Consider the following 18,579-nt stretch of genomic DNA (forward strand, 5'->3'; position numbering starts at 1 on the left):
GAATTTTTTTGTGAATTGTTGGCTTTCTGGAAAGTATGTTCATTTACTTATTTAATACTTGGTAGGGGCTTCATTTGCTTTAATTACTGCATCAATTCAGCGTGGCATGGAGGTGATCAGTCTGTGGCACTGCTGAGGTGGTATGGAAGCCCAGGATTCTTTGACAGTGGCCTTCAGCTCATTTGCTTTGTTTGGTCTCTTGTGTCTCATTTTTCTTTTGACAATATTCCATAGATTCTCTATGGGGTTCAGGTCTGGTGAGTTTGCTGGCCAGTTTGCTCAAGCAAACCAACACCATGGTCATTTAACTAACAGTCTGGGCAGGTGCCAAGACCTTCTGGAAAATAAAATCAGCATCTCTTCTAAAGCTGGTCAGCAGAGTGGTAGACGGCTGTGCTGACCTTGGACTTGATAAAACACAGTGGACCAACACCAGCAGATGACACGACTGACCAAACCACCAATGACTGTGCAAACTTTACACTGGACCTCAAGCAACTTGGATTCTGTGCCTCTCCTCTCTTCCTCCAGACTCTGGGACCTTGATTTCCAAATGAAATGCAAAATTTTCTTTTCTTTCATCTGAAAAGAAACTTTGGCCCACTGAGCAACAGTCCAGTCCTTTTTGTCCTTAGTCCAGGTGAGACACCGCTGACGTTGTTTTTGGTACAGGAGTGGTTTGACACAAGGAATGCATCAGTTGTAGCCCATGGATACGTCTGTGTGTGGTGGCTCTTGAAGCACTGGCTTCAGCTGCAGTCCACTCTTTGTGAATCTCCCCAAATTCTTGAAGGGGCTTTGTTCACCTTTTTCTATAACATTTTTTTCTTCCATTCAACGTTCCATTAATGTGCTTGGATACAGCACTCTGTAAACAGCAGCTTTAGCGATGACCTCTTGTGTCTTACCCTCCATGTGCAGGGTGTCAATGATCGTCTTCTGGACAACTGTCAAGTCAGCAGTCTTCCCCCATGATTGTGGAGCCTGAACTAGACTGAGATTCACTGAGGCTCAGGAAATTTGGATTGAATGAGCTGATTAGAGTGACACCAAAAATCTCCAATATTGAAATTTTTCCACAATGAAAATGAATTCTAATAATCAAAATTAAAAGAAATAAACACTAGAAATGCATCAGTCCTTGTGTGATGGATCTATATAATATACGAGTTTCACTTTTTGTATTGCATTACTAAAATAAATCAACTTTTTAATGATATTCTAATTTATTTAGATGCACCTGTATACATCACATGATTGAATTCTAATTCTGACACGAGCCTTTGGTCAATAGGGCATTGTGTCTATTATTACAAGGTTACACAGTGACGGGTTCTTAGTCCAATATGCTTTACATAAATTGATTTTAAAAAGTATAATCTTCGATTATTTGACATTTACAGAAGGAGTCTCCAGTACTAGTGCTTGATAACAGTCAGAGGAAAAGATTCCAGATCTTCAAGACAAAAGCGTTTTGTGTGTGTGTGTGTGTGTGTGTGTGTGTGTGTGTGTGTGTGTGTTTGTGGTTTCTAGGTTACATGACAAGCTGTAAATTTGTATTATTATTATTTTTTGTACAGGAAAACCTTGGGTTATGAGTAACTTTGATTACGAGCAATTTGAAATACGAGCATACATTTTTAATAAATTTTGTATTGGGTTACAAACGTTGCATCGGCCTGCGAGCAAAAATTTCGCGCCATATGGGCTTTTTTCGTGGGCAAGTACGAACGAGACTCTCAAGCGATGCACAGAAAACAGAGTCAGGCGTTGCCTCGATCTCCGAGCAGCACTCGTAGAAGCAACGTCTCGTGATTACCGTCGAAAGGTATGCGTGTGGCAGACCTGGCAAAACTATACAATCATGTACAAAAACATCTACGATTTCCGATTTCCAAAAAGTAACTGACTCCTCCTCCTCTCTCGCCAGCCATGACTCTCCTCAAAGGTAAAGAGCTAGATAATTTGTCGATTATTTATATTTTATTATTGTGAATTATTAATTTTTATTGATCTCTGATGTTAGGGGTTATAATTTGTACAATAATTACCATTACAAAACCTTTAAAAATTATTGTATATTTGTATTTATGGCCATGTGGAACGCAGCGAGTTAATTTCCTTAATTTCTTATGGGAAATATTATTTTAGTATACTAGCGTTTTAGGTTGTGAGCTCGCTCCCAGAACAAATTAAACTCGTAACCCGAGGTACTACTGTAATTATGTTTTTTATTTTTATTATGAGAAAGAAAACAGAGAGGCTGGAGAGGAAATGACAGTTTATTGCTGCTATTAATTGATGTGAGTAAATAATTCAAAGATTATTTAAGTTAGTTTTTTTCAATAGTTGCCAAGTTGCTGCTGGCATAAAAGGAGTAAAACACTTCGGGACATGCTCTCGTTAGGGAAACAACAACTTTTGCCACGGAAAGATTACCTCTGATTCCTTGCGTCTTCCTGTAGTTCAATGCTTTGGGGGTGGGGATGGGGGTGGGGGTGGGGGGATTCCAGGTGGAATAATGTGCATATTATATTACTATTTTATATATTATATGATTTAATTATTAATTTGTTACGTATATAATGAAAATGTAACTTAACTCTCCATAATGCAGAATTAGTGCGAGCTTCATTAATCGATGCATTACAAAATAACTGCGACTGAAACAAGTGTGGGAAATTGGCATTGGTGGAAAAGGTCTTTTTTTTCCCAATAAAATACCCTGCAGACCGTGAATTTTAATAAAATAGAAATATGATAGACTGCAAAGGTTTTCATTCTTTTTGTGTGACCCAGTACCAGATGATCCACGGTCCAGTATCGGTCTGTGGTCTGATGTTTGGGACCACTGCTGTAGTTTCCTATAACAGCACGATTCACATGATAACTGTTTTAAATCAGTCTTATGAAGAGAATTTATTTACAGAAAGTGAAAACAGGGCACATCACAGGTCCGTGCACAGTGCGTTCATTCGTTTTTTCAGTCGCAATTAAATGTGTACTACGATGCGCTCATACCCTTTTTTTTCGTCTTATTTATTCATTTTCTTTGTTCGTTCACACTGAGTGTACTGATCAAAATGTTACAAGGACAAATCCGATTAATGGCCTAAAGTGCACGATATGCACAGACCATCTAGTTAAAAATTAGATGTAGTAGCTCAGTGGTTAAGATGTCAGATTTAGGAATGGAAAGCTGTGGATTCAAATCCAAGCAGCACCAAGTTGTGCTCTTGAGCAAGGACTTTAACCTTCCACTTCTAAGTTGTATAAATCAGCGGTTTCATTTTCACCCCATCATTTTTTCGTGCCACGGACCGGTTTAATGTCAGACAATATTCTCACGGACCACGCTTTTAGGATAAATACGACAAAATAAAATGATATGTTGGGACAATAGTCATATTTTGTGTTTGTAGACATGTTGGGCGATTTGCTTATTAAAAAAGTAAAAGTGTATTTTATTTCTGATCAAAAGAACGAAATGAATACAATGATTAAAAAAAGATTTGTTCACTTTAATAAAAAAGATTCAAAGAACTGGGTCACTAAAATGATCCAATCTTCCCATCACTAATGGTGTGGGGCAGAAGCAGGGCAGGGCAGGGGGAGGGCAGGAGCAGGGCAGGGCAGGGGCAGGGCAGGGCAGGGCAGGGTGAGGCATGGTTGTTTTGTATTGAGTGTATGAAGATGGTGTGCACAGTGCAACATTGTAAGAATGTGTGGGAATCTAATTTTCGCTTATGAAAAGGAATTAGTGATCCATATGAACTTCTTCCCAGAATGTTGGATGATGTTGGATGACGGATTATGTGCTGATGGTTAATCAGTTATTGTGTAACCGGCTTTATTAAAGAGCACCACAAACTCAAATAACTTAGTCACAAAGATATGCTCGTCATAAACTATAAATGAGCTTGCTTGTAAGCAGAAATAAATCGTTTTTAAGAGTTATTTCAATATTTCTTTTAGTTTTAAATCAGAAAAACAAATGAATACAACATACAGGGACTATTATTTAAAATGATTTAAAATGAATATAAAATAAGAACGATCAAAAATGAAATAAATAAATAAACAAACAAAACAAAACCCTAGATGCCGTAAATGATCCTTGATTGTCGTGATAATGGGTTTGCAGCGGTCGGGAGCAACAGGAATACGGCACGAGATAGGAGCGTTGTATGGTGCGTTTGCTCGCTTTATCAAACTTTCCTTAATCGTGTATAAATGAACATTTATACATGTTCTTTGATAGAAATGTGGTTAATAGGTATCTGATTATTCTAGCTGTCTGAATAAGACATGTTAAACATTATAAAGGTAAAGGTTAAAATATGAAAAAGTGCGCTCGTGCACTTTTATGTGCAGCGCTTTATTATTTTTTTTGTTTATAATAATGAAGAATAATTTCGTTAATAATGCAAACCGTGTTTTATTTTAGTGTGTGGTCTGTTTTGAAGAAAAAAATAAGTTTATAAATAGCTTTTTAAAATATAACCGGTTTTGGTCACTTTTGGAAGTCTGATACACCTGGACCGGAAGTTGGAGACTCTGGAGCGCGTGCTTCCGTTTAATGGGAAATTGAGTGGTTCAGGAGGAGTGTTCACGTGCCCCGAGTTTCAGGTAGAAAAAGACCTAAACACACACACACACACACACACACACACACACACACGTTCACTCCAGGCCTCAATAACTCAAAACATTGCTATTAATTTGAGCTTCTTTAAAAAAAAAAAATAATAATAATAAAACAAAAATTAACTAATTATTTAACAAAGTGGAAAGTACATAAACAGAATATTAATCCAGTCCAAATCAATATTAGATGTGATCATCCTTTGCCTGCAGAACAGCGTCAATTTGTTGAGGTATAATTGCACAATGTTTTGGATGAAGCTCAGTAGGAGGGTTGTTCTAGACATCTTGGAGAACTAACCACAGATCTTCTGACTGGATGATGTTGATATCTGGCTCTGTAGGCCCTTGTATTACTTCTGGGGCTCCTTGCTCTTCTCTAGGCTGAAGATAGTTCTTAATGTCTTTGGCTGTATTTTTTTGGGGGTTGTTTTTTTGCACAATAGATTTGGGGCCATCATATACCTCCCTGATGGTAAGGCATGATGGATGAGTATCTGCATGTATTCCCTCTCCCTCGCTTTCTCCGTTGTCACCATTGGGACCCCAGGCATAAAGTATATTCAAGTTCTCCATATAACTTAAAAACAACATTCACTCTTAGTATTGTTTCTGTTATTATTTAAAAACATAATATTTATTATTATATATTATTATTTACACTGATGTTTCTATGTAGCATCTGAGATTTTCGAAATTTCCGTTAATTGATGTCACTGTGACTAATGAAATATGAAGTAATAATGACCTCTAGTGTAATTGAATGATTGTCCCTGAATAAGCAGCATTTCCTCACACTTTTTAAAGTAGTAGTGATTTTCTTTAACAGTCCCACATCCTTACATTGGTAAATTTAACTGTATTAAAATGATATATAAAATATAAAAATGAATAATTTTATTTTACAAATGAATTGTTTCTCTTCTGACACATCCAGACCTGATTACTAATAAAAATTAAATCAAATAAACATTTTTAATAGTTGGAGAACGTTGAAGGGTTTCTTCACCTTTTTTGTAATCCAGTTCTTCCCAGAGCAGTTGAATAGGATTTAGGTGCAGTGAATGAGAAGGACATTCGATTACATAAATTCATTAAGGCAAATTAATTTGCCTCCATACTTCATTTAGTCCATTTAACAAAACACGGAGTACTGTGTTTCCCACGGACAATTACTACTAACGCACCACCCGTTAAACTCTGGACAAGTAAATAAAGAAAGATGAATAAAAAATGGAGAAAGGCTGTGGCAGCGTGAAGCATGTTTTTAAAGCTAGCAATACATACACAGATTTAGTTCCTGGAAAATTTCAAGCAGCCTTTCGGAGACAGGAAACGCACATCGCAATACTGAGCAAGATTCACTACATAAATACATCAGTGAGAGTCATTATGAGTAATATTAAACTAATCGTTTCCTATAACCTGCCCTGCCACTGCGGAAGGACTTTTTGAACGAAACTGTATTTGTATTTCGATGTGATATGGCAATTGAACACACTAAATGGGTTTAGTTTTCACCGATATTCTTGTATTGCATTTTCAGCAATAGCTTTCTCTTTAATAAAGAGAAAGTAGTACTTATTCGATTATTTGACTGAATAATCGTTAGAATACACGATCACTTGAATAATGGATAACAGCAGCAGCCCTGCTCCAGACGACTGGTTGCTCTCTTAATAACGTTTCCAGAGCTCAGACCTACGCTTCGGGTCATTTTCTTGTTGTATGGCAGTGGTTCTTAACCTTGTTGGAGGTACTGACCCCCACCAGTTTTATATGCGCATCCACCGAACCCTTCTTAATTGGAAAAATAAAATGATTTTTTTCAAATTCAAAACATAGGTATATATTTTACTGGTGCACAAAATGAACCATGCATCAACATCACTGTGTTGCTCAACTTAGCATTGCAAATCATGCAGTTAGGACGCTGACTCCCATCACGTTCTACATTAAACACGTTATACATGTAAATCCATATTGTACATATTCGTCCGACCACTTTCTTTTTTTGCTCGACATACTTGGTATGAAAGGATTAAAATATTAAGAAAGATATCACACGACGTACCATCACGACAGTCACAAGTCGACTACCGAGCGCACCAAATTCCCTGCAGCACAGATAGGCCAAGCGATGTTGCGTGATCACCTGCAGCCAATGGTGGCCAAGCGGGGCGTGTCATCACGAATCATATGAGTCGGGTGTGTGTCTTGACCTCCGCCGAACCCCTGAGACTGACTCACCGAACCCCTGGGGTTCGATCGAACCCAGGTTAAGAACCACTGTTGTAGGGTAAAGTCGGTTTCAACGAATTGCAGTCCAGATAACATCATCTCCTGTTTTCTGACTTACACAAGTTCTTCTGTTGGAGCCACAAATGTCACATTTGAACTCATCTGTCCACAGAACTTTACTGTTCAATGTTTTGTTTTTGCCTTTTACTAAATTTGTTGGATAGAAAACAAATGAACCACGCACGTGTCGGAAAAGCAATTGCTTGGGAGGAAAAAATAGCCAAATTGTATAAATATAAAAAGGCTCTCATTGTTACAAATATCATTTGAGGGGGAATACAGAAAACAAATACAGGAAATAAATGAACATACAAAAGAAACGTGAATTATTTACTTAAATAAAAAAAAAAAATTGGTACAATTTTACATGTTATATACATTATATAAATACATTTTAAATACATTTATATTTAGTTCATATATAAACAGCAATATATTAGTTTTTTTATACATTTTTATTTAATATAAATGTATATTGTTCATATAATCGACAGTAAAGCTTAAAAAGTGTTATGGTACTCATTCATTTAATTAGTCTGTTCTACTACTGTTTATATATGAACTAAATTGAAATTTATTTAAAATGTATTTATATAATGTATGTAGTTTTTTTTTTTAAGTAAATAGTATTTACGTTTCTTTTGTATGTTCATTTATTTTCTATATTTGTTTTCTGTATTCTTTATTTTTCTCCTGAAATGACATTTGCTCACAATTTATCTTTAGTATTTATTTAAAAATATATAAGTAAAGATATATTTATGTAAATGATATATTATGGTTTTTGATTATAGGTTATGGGTAAAGATTATATTTAGTTTTATTTTGAGAATGTTCTCTTTTTTTGTCATTCATATATTATATGATTTATGTGCATTATGTATTTTTTATTTTTCTTATTAATTCATTATTTATTTATTGTTAACAGTGGACTCATGACTTAATAATTGGAGACATAACAAAAGTGAAGGTCTGAAATTTTATTTTTTTTTTCATACACACCAGACCATCAATAATTTTTTTTACAAGGAACACAATCAATAAATCAGTTCTTACTATTTGCTATATAATATAATCTTTTCCCAAATCGCATTTCATATTAATCTCATAATTGGATATTGGATTAGAATAGCATCTGTTCGGAACTGGATTTCTTCCTGATTACTGCTCGGAGCTGCTCTTTTTTTTCCCACAGGAAGTGTATTAAAGTAAACATTTTGAACAAAAATTTGTGAAAAAAAACAATTAAATTAAACCTGTATACTATGAAGCATAACAAGGTGGCATGCATCTTCAGATTTTCTTCGGGGCTCTCAGACAGCGAACTTCACACTCCTCCTTCGTGTCAAACCTGTTCCCATTGCCCCCGCAGCCTCCGTACCAGAAACGGCTGCACTCTTCCTTCGACGTGTCGTAATGCCACTTCAGCATGAAGTTGAAGCATGTGCCCATGTCCTCAGCGAGCTGGCAAACATCTGAACAGGTACATAGCATATAAGGATTATTGCGTGTGTGTGTGGGGGAAGGGAACAGTATTTATCAGGAGCAAATTCAAACTGGGGTGTAAATCAGTGCAAATAAAGGGCAGGTATTTAATGTGACTTTCCCCCTGTTTCAAGAAGAAAAAAAGATTTTGTTGGAAATAAGTCAGAAAGCAGGAGTACATGCAGTGTTAAAACCCTGATGGTGATTTATTTATTTATTTATTTTTTGTAGATAATGTGTGTTCATATTAGAGACCGAGGTGTGTCCTGGGAGTCACAGAAAATACAGATTAACATGGCAGAGGTAGAGCTGCATCTTCCTGGAAACTGTACAGGAAAAGGTGGTCTGGTTCTGTTTCTTGTTGCTGTTTTATAATATAATTTATTATTAACAATAAAAATGTCAGAAGGCACTTAGGTAAATTGATGATTTTTGTCTGTCGGAAACAAAGAAATAAAATAACTATTTGTACCATATTGAATTGCAAAGCATCCTATTTTATCGCGTTGAATCAAATCAAAGTTGGCTCGCACTGCATCACAATAGGGCTGCATTGTAGCGCATCGCATTAGAAGCTGATTCATAAATGACTTTAACGTATAGTATCAGTGGCTATGTATCTAGATGAGAATTGCATCGGCTTTAGTAACAGATATGGAAATCCCTAGTTCATATTAAGAAAAAAAGGTGCTTGGTAGTGAAGGCATTGGACTGGATCTGAAGGTCGGGAATTAAAATGTCAGCCACAGCAAGCTGGGCCCCTGAGCAAGGCCCTTTACCCCGTAGCTGCTCATTCATCTGATATTCCCTTATAAAAATTGTTCTGCAGAATAGGTCTGTGTCAGAGGGTGCCAAGCAAAAATTTAATAAAAGAAATAACAAAAGAAGAAAAAATCTGGTCTGAATGAATTTTGTGTAGTTGATGAAACTGAAGATGAAAAATATTCCCCAAAAGACTTTTCCTTTCTCCTTATGAAAACTAAACAATAGTTACTTTTTGCTAAACTTTTTGCTTAAATATTTATTTTGAATTTTATATTTTTTACATTAGAAGTATCCAGATTAATCAAAAAGAACGAAATCATCTAAAACTAGTGTATGTGTCGAAATTTCTTCATAAAACTTATGAATTTTTTTAGCTTAAAAGCTGTCGAATTTCTTTTAGTTTGTGTAACTGAAGCATTTTCTCAGTAACTTTCATAAAATTGTTCTTTTACTGTTTACTCATTTTTGGCTCAAAAGACTACAACGAAACATTTTTGGTGATGTGTGAAGATTACTTGTCGTTGTGGGATGTTCCTTTTGTGCGTGTGAGTTGCCTGTTTCTTCCGATGGCTCGTCTTTGAGAAAAACTTGAACATCTGTCGGAGAAATAGTTTTAGAGACGAGCTGATCGTTTTGAAGACAATTTCATATGTACAGTAGGCTGTGGACTCACCTAATCCCCCGCACGCCTCCTTGCACTCGCGTTCCGTCTGGAAGCGATTCTCGTTCCCTTTACAGCCGCCGTACCAGAAGTGCATGCATTTGTGAGTGTTTCGGTCGTAGTACCACCTGGACTCGTAGTTCGAACACACCTTTCCCATGTCCTTGTCCAGCAAGCATCGAGCTGAAACGCAGAACGTACAATGACAATTTGTTGCAGAACAATTGGAACATGACCTTTTTTACGAAACGGACGAATAATCTGTGAAAATAAAGGAAAGCACGAGAACTGGAAAGCGGTGACTTCAGTGGCAAAAACTGTCCTGTGCTCTTTAAACAAATCCATTCTTTAAACCCAAGCATTCTTTCATTTTTCCTGGCTGATCATGTGTTTTTTTTTTTTCTTCATTCGCTGCGTTTTTCCATTACAATTTCAAAACATTTACTTTTAGCTCCTCAAGTTTGTGTTCAGCATCCAGGTTTTATGGGGGCGGGGCTTAAGATTGCCTTTTTTTTGATTGGCTAGTGAGATTTGGATGGGCAGATGTGGTAAGCAGATTTTTTAATGCTTGTGAATTGCGGAGAGTGTTCTAGATGCGGTTATCTGTATAGATATTCGTACTTTTGCAATGGAAATTGTCCTTCATTCCTTCACGGGATACGTTATTTAGCTCTGTTCATGTTTACATATACAGCAATTAGTAAAGAGTAGTTGTGCAAAGGAGTAAATCAAGGAAATTATTGAACACGCTTGTAAGGAATACACAAAATGTGACCTCAACAGACCCTGACCAATCAGAATTGGGAATGTAACAGCGTTGGAAATATTCATATCAGTTTCCGACACATAAAAAAAAAAAAAGTTTGACATTTTTTGTTTCTCAAGAAATGAATTTTTTTTTTGCCACTCGGGCAGCGTCACCGCGTTAGTATAGCACTTATACAATTATTCGATTAATTGGTGGAATAAACGGTAGGATAATCGATTCCTAAAACAATCAATAGCTACAGCCCTAATATGTATGTAATAAATAAATTGCGAAGTCTGAGACATTTCCAGTTTTGCAATCATTGCTGTAAGTTGTTACATATTTAGACGTACCCTTCGAGGGATCAGGCCCGGTTTGGTGTGCAGCGTCTTTGCCATCTTGCTTCTCATCTGTCTCGGCGTTCAGCAGCGTCACTTGATGCTCTGCTTCAACTCGTTCTTTCTGAGGCTGGTCCCGATACTCGTTCTGGTAAACGTCCTCGTACACGTCTGTGAACACTTCCGTATATGCTGGGTATACTTCTGTAAATGTCTCCGTGTATATCTCCGGGCGTAGCGTGAACACTTCGGTGTATTCCTCCTGGTACACGTCGGTGTACACTTCCGTATATACCTCTGTAAACACCTCGGGAAAAGGCACCATTGGTTCCTGGTCAACGTCTGCGCTCGCTTCCGTGTACGTCTCGGTGAAGGGTTGAGTAGTGAGCTCAGTCGTGGGGAAATCTTCATGTCTGACATTCAGAGAAATGTAAGCGTGAGCGATTCTTTCTTTTAACACTTTAGTGTTCGGAAATAGAACAAACCAGGCCTAATGAAGGGCAAGTATTATGTGTAATCTCTATACTTTTCCTTGCGATTCACCAATTCGATAAAAAAGAAGGGGCGCCATTTGTATCGCGATGCATCTTTTTTTTAACATATTCGCATTGGGAGCTTGAGAACGAACCGTGTGCACTGTTTAATCCACTGTGGCTAATGTATGAGTTTCACCTTCCAGTGTTCAATAAAACAAGTGTTGTGATCTCCCAAGCTATACATCCTACTGCAGTGGTGATAAAGCGATCGGCACAACAAAGCCAAGAACCCACGATAACACCACGCGTATTATATATATTACGGTACACAGGCACCCCTGCTTTCATTATTTAAAAAGTGCCCAATAATTTGTGACTATTATTTTTAGATTTTTCAAATAATTATTTTCCATTGCATCATATTGCATTGCGTCAATCAAATCCGAAATCGGATCGCACTGCATCGTATTAGTGGTGTGAATCGTATCGGTAGCTGTGTATGTTACTTTAATATATCTTTATAGAGATACGCAGAGTTATGGAGTTATGGCAACATCCCTACAGTTTACTAACATTACACTGATTCTCTTGATCATGGCACCTGTCAGTGGATGGATATTTATTAGGCAGCAAGTGAACATTTTCCCCTTAAAGTTGATGTGTTAGAAGCAGAAGAAATGGGCAAGTGTAAGGATTTGAGCAAGTTTGACAAATTGTGTTGGGTGGATGACTCTGAGCATCTCCAAATTCTCGTTCTCCCGGTCTGCAGTGGTGAGTATCTATCAAAAGTGGTCCAAGGAAGGAACAGTGGTGAACCCGCGACAGGGTCATGGGCAGCCAAGGCTCATTGATGCACGTGAGGAGCGAAGGCTGACCCTTTAAGAAGGTAATGGTGTAATGCTCGATGGGTCAGGACTGTTTTAGCAGCAAAAGGGGGACCAACCCAATATTAGGAATGTGGTCATAATGTTATGCCTGATCGGTGTATTTTATGACATTTAATGTATTTATTCTTGCCAACATGGTAGTAAAGAACAAAACATAAAGCCATAATTTCACTGTATTTCACCATTTAACTTTTTTCCCCTTTGTTCTTAATAAAAGTTTAGCACTTCGCTACACTTGGGGAGATCTTTCCCTTAGTTAAATTCAATAATTCAGTACCGGACCAACACAAGGGTCTATTTTACGAAATGTTTTCCTCAAACAGCAGTATTAAATACGTATAGAGTGGTAATCCTATGTGCCACGTTTCCTGCTGTTTATCTTGCACCTCAAGTGGCTAATTTTAGTATTTAAAACGTAATAAATTTCATCTCAAGTCGGTATTAGCCAGACTTGAGTATTTTTGTCTATAACAGCTTTGTTTGTAGTGTAATACCTTGTATTCCAGTGAAAAGAAATGGAATATTAATAATAATAATAATAATAATAATAATAATAATAATAATAATAAAAATTTAAATTTCTCCAGAACTTCACCAGGATGTAGCGAGACACGTCTTACCTTTTGGTTGGAGGAACAGCAGGCAAATAAACTTTATCCTTTGGTACAAAAGTGCTGCACTCGGTATTTAGAGAAGAAGGTTTGGGGAAGAAATCTCCTGTAAGAAGGAAGAAAATATTGTAATCAGACAAAAAGCAAGACAAAGCATTTGGATGCAGGGGAAAAAGTGTAGATTCTCATTTGTATTTCATATCTTATAATAGACTACATGAACATGCAGACACCTGGCCATTAGATTTGTCCTTTTTTGACCGCCCTATTTCACATTTAGGGCCCATTTACTGTTATAATAACCTTCACTTTTCTGGGAAGATGTTCCACTAGATTTTGGCGTGTGCTTGTTGAGATTTGTGTGAGATTTATTTAGGCCCAAGGGTCTTAATAAAGTCAGGTACTGATGGTGGTGAGGAGGCCTGGGGTGCAGTCAGCATGAACAGTTCAGAACTCTACAGCAGGACACTCAAGGTCTTCCATTCCAACCCATGTACAGCATATCTTCATGGAGCTGGCTTTGTGCACAGGGTCATTGTCATGATGGAACAGGTTTGCATCTAGTAGTTCAAATGGAAGGAAAATGTAATGCTACCGTCTTCAAATGCAAATGTGTGCCTCTGACTTTGAGGTAGCAGTTTGCAGAGGAACCACATAAGCCTGGAAAAGTCAGTTGTCCCCAATACTTTTGGCCGAACAGTGTATTTTTCTATCTCTTATGCTACATCGTATTGTAAGATACGATTCTAAGGTTCTTTATTCTTCCGGTTTTTGTGGGGGGCGCTTCAAGGCAAGTGCAGGAATCAAACCAAAGCTATGCCTATTGCATGTGTTTTCCACTCTAGATACAAGAAAATGTCAGAAAAGGCAAAAAAAAATGGATGTGGTCACTTACTTGTGAGCGTGCGTAGGAAGGCTCGTAAATATTTTTGAGCATACTTCCGGTCCTGGAGTCCCAGCTGTCCCAGAGGTATATGGTGCTGCTCCATTGGTGGTGTGCTGAGACCTTCTACCTGTTTCCAGTCGAATTTTTCTCCCACAGTCAGCGTGACCATCACAATGTCATTACACTGCGACAACATGGAGATGTATTTCAGCTCGTCTTTGTCTAGGAACCTCCCAGAGTCTTCGCCGAGGACGTTCAGGATCATTCGCTTTTTCCTTGGAGCCCGTGCTTTTAGGAGCACATCGGTGATCGCCCAGTCCAGAGCCGATTCAAGACGGGGAGAACCACCGGCTTGGTGCATGTCTTGCGAAATGCGTCTCTCGATCACGGCCCGGTCTTTGAACTCTCCGAGTCCAACCACTTCTTTGACGTGGTAGTTTGGGTATGCGGAGCTCTGCTGGTACACACCGATCCTGGCCTTCCCATCCTCTATAGTAGGTTCGCTGCTCACGTCTACTTCTTTTAACATAGAAACCAAGAACTCCTTCACGTCAGAGTATTGATAAGCCTGAAGGTCATATGATGAGTCCATCATTACAGTTAAGTCCACATCCACTTCCTCGGGCTTAGGGTTCAGGTTTATGTCGCATTTCTCGCTTGGGTTGCATCGATCTACAGAAAGAAAAGTGGTGACGTTCTGTGATTTTATTACATTTTTTTTTTATTTAATGTTTGTGTTTTGATGTACGCAACAATTTACCAAAACAGATGACACAGTCTTTAATCATTCTGGATTCCTCATCCTTAAAAACCTTGAAACTTCTTGTCTCATCAGCCTAAGAAGCAATAAAGGGAGAAGTCACCAATGGATTAGATAGTATTACAGCTATTCTTCCAGTGTTGCCATGACACGGGCACTTACCTGGATGGCACGGAGAATATTTGGAGCATCGTTGAACGTGATGACTCCCAGATCGATATTTGAGGCCTTGAGCTTCATCATGGCAGCAACAAGGGACGACGTGTCTTGTGATTCGCCGTTCGTCAGGAGGAGGACCACCTTCCTGACCAGTTTGCCATTTCGGACGCGTTTGAAGACGTTTTCAGCAATGAAGCGCAAGGCTTGGCCAACGTCGCGCCGGTTCCTGCTCCTCACCAGAGAGATTCCCTTGACCGCCTCCAGCAGCTTGTTCTTTCGATGATGCTCGGAGAAACGGATCAGATAACTGGTCTGACTGTTGTAGGACACGACGGCGACCCGAGCTCCCACCGGACAGTCAGTCTCAGCGATGGAGATGCCCTCTAGCAGAGACTCGGCTGTAGAGCGCATCCTATCAAATGCCCTCGGAGTTACGTCAGAGGACATATCCATTGCAACCACAAGTTCCGTAGGGTAACCCGGACACTGGGTGTGGCCTAAGCATGATGAAGTAAAGGCACAAATCTAGTAAAGACGCACAATGGATCCTAAACACAACAGCTAAAACACAGGATTGTTAGAACATTGGTTTACCCATCATTCCCAGAAACAAAAAAACATACCTGCAATGTTGCGGCAGAACTTTCAGTTCCAACATGGAAATGTTTTTTTTTTAAAGCAACTTTCTACTGCACCTCATACATCAGACCTTTTGTGAAAACTGTGTGCGAATTTTTCTGTTGATACTACAAAGTTTAAATGCTCATGTTTAAGGCATATATATACAGCAATGCGGCACGAATCGTAGAAGGTGCTTGACACGCTTGGAAAAGACTTCCAGGACACATTCCAGAAGTGGCAGGAGCACTGAATCGCTGTGCAAGGGGACTATTTTTAAGGAAACAGAGCTGTACAAAAGGATTTATGGTGTTACCGTTAAACCTTGGTAGTGGACTGGGAATTCCGATACGGTATGTAAATGTTGGACGCACGGTGTAATGAATGGATAGACAGATTAATAACATACAGCTTGGAGGGTTAATTTAATTTGGATTAATGGATGGATGAGACTTAGACGGTGGACAGATCAACAATATGGCTTATCTATTTTATCCATGGGTGGATGGAGGACAAATAAGACAAATAGCCTATAGCTTGGATGGACAAATGGGCAGACTGACGGTAGATAAATGGGCAAATAAATGAATGCCATTCAGATGAAGGAACTCCATGACATGACATGGACTACAGGTAAGTTAGACAGACAGACATATAATGGTCTTACCTCCACAGCAAGCTGTTAAATTAAGACATTTTTGAATTAGACAACAGAAATATTTGTATAATATCATGTGTAATGCATTGGTACTGAGACATGAAAATTCTCTTAAAGGCAATTGATTATACCAGTAGTTATGTGAGGATGAGCATAATAACGATCCCCTTACCGCAGTTGTCACGCACGTAACGTACCAGTTCGCATTCCTACAATGGGGAAAAATCAAAATATCATCAAACACACTGCAAATGCTCACGGGTTGTATTCAGGTGAAAGGTGAAATCTAAGAATTTACAGTTTTCCCACTGGTCCCTGGTGGTCCTTTAGTACCCTGAAGCACAAGAAGACATTGTGTAAATCCAGCTGTTTTAATGTCACCATTTATTCATTTGTTTTTCACAGGAAGACAGGAATTCCTTTGTGTAATGTTTAAAGGTGTTACCCACTCTTTAACACTTCCTTTTCTTTTTCACGGATTATTTAAATATCATTGTATAGCAAAATGCTTTTGGCGGAAGCCCTTATCCAGAGCGACTTACAATTAATTAATTTACACAACTAAGCAGTTGAAGGTTAACTCAAGGGCCCAACAGTGGCAGCTTGGTGGTGGAATTTGAATTTACGACCTTCTGAGTTGTGAAAGCGAGTCGTTTTTTTAGGTTTTAATTGGCTGTGTGGTAAATTATGCTCATCTTTAATATCAGAAAAGGCACATTGATTTTCATAATGCTTTTCATAACTCCAATAAAGTACTCATTTCTTTTGGCCGAAAAAAAAAATGGCAACGGATACACTATATGGGCAAAATTTGTGGATGCCTGACCATAAAGTTGCCAAGTGCTTCTTTTTTCAACATCCCATTTCACATTAACTCTCCATTTGCTGTTATAGCAACCTCCAGTCTTCTGGAAGATGTTCCACTAGATTTTGGAGTGTGCTCGTGAATACTGATGTACAGTATGTAAGGTGAGGAGGCCTGGGGGGGGCGCTGTCAGCGTTTACATTCATCCCACACATTTTCAATAGGTTTGAGGTCTGAGCTTTATACTGTAGCAGGCACTTAAGATCTTTTACTTTTACCCATATTAAGCATGTCTCCATGAGTTCGGCCTCCAACTTTGTGGAAGAACCACATATGGCTGGAAAAGTCAGGTGCCCCAATGCTTTTGTCCATATAGTGTATAGTCTATAAAGTGTGTATTGTCGAATCTTAGGGGAAAAATATGTGAAATATCAGGAAAATTCCGACCTGGTGTCCGATCATTCCGTGATCTCCGTGATCTCCAGGAGGTCCCCGGTTTCCGCTGTTGCCCTACTCAATAATACAGAGATATAAAGTCACTTCTGTGGAGTGAATTATTTGGAGAAACTTACTTTGTATATTAGATCGTTGACATGAAAGATCTAATCTAACGGTAATGATTGAGATGGCTCAATGTAGAAGATTTTACCGGACGTCCCCCGTGTCCTTTGGGTCCTCTTACTCCACTGGATCCTTTGTTTCCGTCTTCACCCTTGTTTATAATGATTCATGTTTCAGATGGAATTAATGGAAAATACACAAAAAAAGCTGTTCAAAAGTATTAAAAATAAAGATTTACCGGCAAACCAGGATAACCAGGAAAACCAGGATTTCCCTGAAAGAGACCAACATTTATAGCTATAATCAGCTATTTGTATCCAGATAAAGAAATAACACACCATTTTGTATACAGTAATTGAACAGCCGGGCTATTTGGCTATGCAAATTAGCTTGGCATCCAAAAATGACATGCAGTATATTTTTATTTTATATTCTACTTTGTAATTGAACAACCAGGCTATTTGGCTATGCAAATGAGCTTGGCATCCAAAAATGACATGCAGTATATTTTTATTTTATATTCTACTTTGTAATTGAACAACCAGGCTATTTGGCTATGCAAATGAGCTTGGCATCCAAAAATGACATGCAGTATATTTTTATTTTATATTCTACTTTGTAATTGAACAACCAGGCTATTTGGCTATGCAAATGAGCTTGGCATCCAAAAATGACATGCAGTATATTTTAGGATAAAGTTCCTAGATTATATACAGGTAGTCGTCGACTTACGACCTATGCGACTTTACGACCACAATCGCGGCGTACGACAGTAAGAAACAAAATGGTTTAGAGATGATACAAACGGCATAAAAAAAACAAAGAAAATGATGATATATACAGTATAACAATAATGAAAGAAAATTATGATAAAATACTACTTAAAACTACTTTTTATAACATCATTTCACAATACTGTACATATAGCCTACTCTACTTATGACCAAATCGTGTTATAACCGGTCTGTCTGAACCAATTGTGGTCATCAGTCGACAACTACCTGTACTGTAGGGTCAAGTGCCTTGCTCAAGGGCCTGACAGTGGCATCTTGTCAGTGCTTTGGCTTGAACCCCTCAATCATTAACTTAAAGCCTTAACTGTTGAACCACTGCTACAATAAAAGCAGAAAAGGAATAAATTGGCCTTGCTGTTGCGATGCTTTGAGAGGCCAGAATTGAATAAATATAACTAGACCGGTTTTCTATACAATTTGAA

The 18,579-nt window shown here is 38.2% G+C and overlaps 1 protein-coding gene and 1 long non-coding RNA gene across 3 annotated transcripts in view; one reads left to right on the forward strand and one right to left on the reverse strand.

The window, feature by feature from the left end:
* The first annotated feature begins 4,090 nt into the window (after nt 1–4,090).
* LOC124400616 overlaps nt 4,091–18,579 on the forward strand; it is a 43,755-nt gene continuing 29,266 nt past the window's right edge. The window contains exons 1-4 of one of the 2 annotated variants that reach the window (XR_006928428.1): nt 4,091–4,190; nt 4,527–4,629; nt 8,243–8,428; nt 8,662–9,424. This is a non-coding gene — a long non-coding RNA (uncharacterized LOC124400616). Of the gene's footprint in view, nt 4,191–4,526; nt 4,630–8,242; nt 8,429–8,661; nt 9,425–18,579 lie in introns of those variants that run through there. The other variant, XR_006928429.1, reaches the window with a different exon arrangement.
* LOC124400600 (collagen alpha-6(VI) chain) overlaps nt 7,911–18,579 on the reverse strand; it is a 29,288-nt gene continuing 18,619 nt past the window's right edge. Inside the window, exons 30-43 of the mRNA XM_046872444.1 lie at nt 17,602–17,637; nt 17,452–17,514; nt 17,250–17,312; nt 16,296–16,331; nt 16,170–16,206; nt 16,007–16,018; nt 14,725–15,218; nt 14,563–14,638; nt 13,812–14,474; nt 12,926–13,022; nt 10,958–11,355; nt 9,869–10,039; nt 9,711–9,791; nt 7,911–8,420 (exon numbers count right to left, since the gene is read on the reverse strand). Of these exons, the coding sequence (XP_046728400.1) occupies nt 8,239–8,420; nt 9,711–9,791; nt 9,869–10,039; nt 10,958–11,355; nt 12,926–13,022; nt 13,812–14,474; nt 14,563–14,638; nt 14,725–15,218; nt 16,007–16,018; nt 16,170–16,206; nt 16,296–16,331; nt 17,250–17,312; nt 17,452–17,514; nt 17,602–17,637 (2,409 nt within the window). The 3' untranslated portion in view covers nt 7,911–8,238. The remainder of the gene's footprint in view (nt 8,421–9,710; nt 9,792–9,868; nt 10,040–10,957; nt 11,356–12,925; nt 13,023–13,811; nt 14,475–14,562; nt 14,639–14,724; nt 15,219–16,006; nt 16,019–16,169; nt 16,207–16,295; nt 16,332–17,249; nt 17,313–17,451; nt 17,515–17,601; nt 17,638–18,579) is intronic.

The sequence above is a fragment of the Silurus meridionalis genome, chromosome 2 (genome assembly GCF_014805685.1).
Source record: "Silurus meridionalis isolate SWU-2019-XX chromosome 2, ASM1480568v1, whole genome shotgun sequence".
Taxonomy (NCBI): domain Eukaryota; kingdom Metazoa; phylum Chordata; class Actinopteri; order Siluriformes; family Siluridae; genus Silurus; species Silurus meridionalis.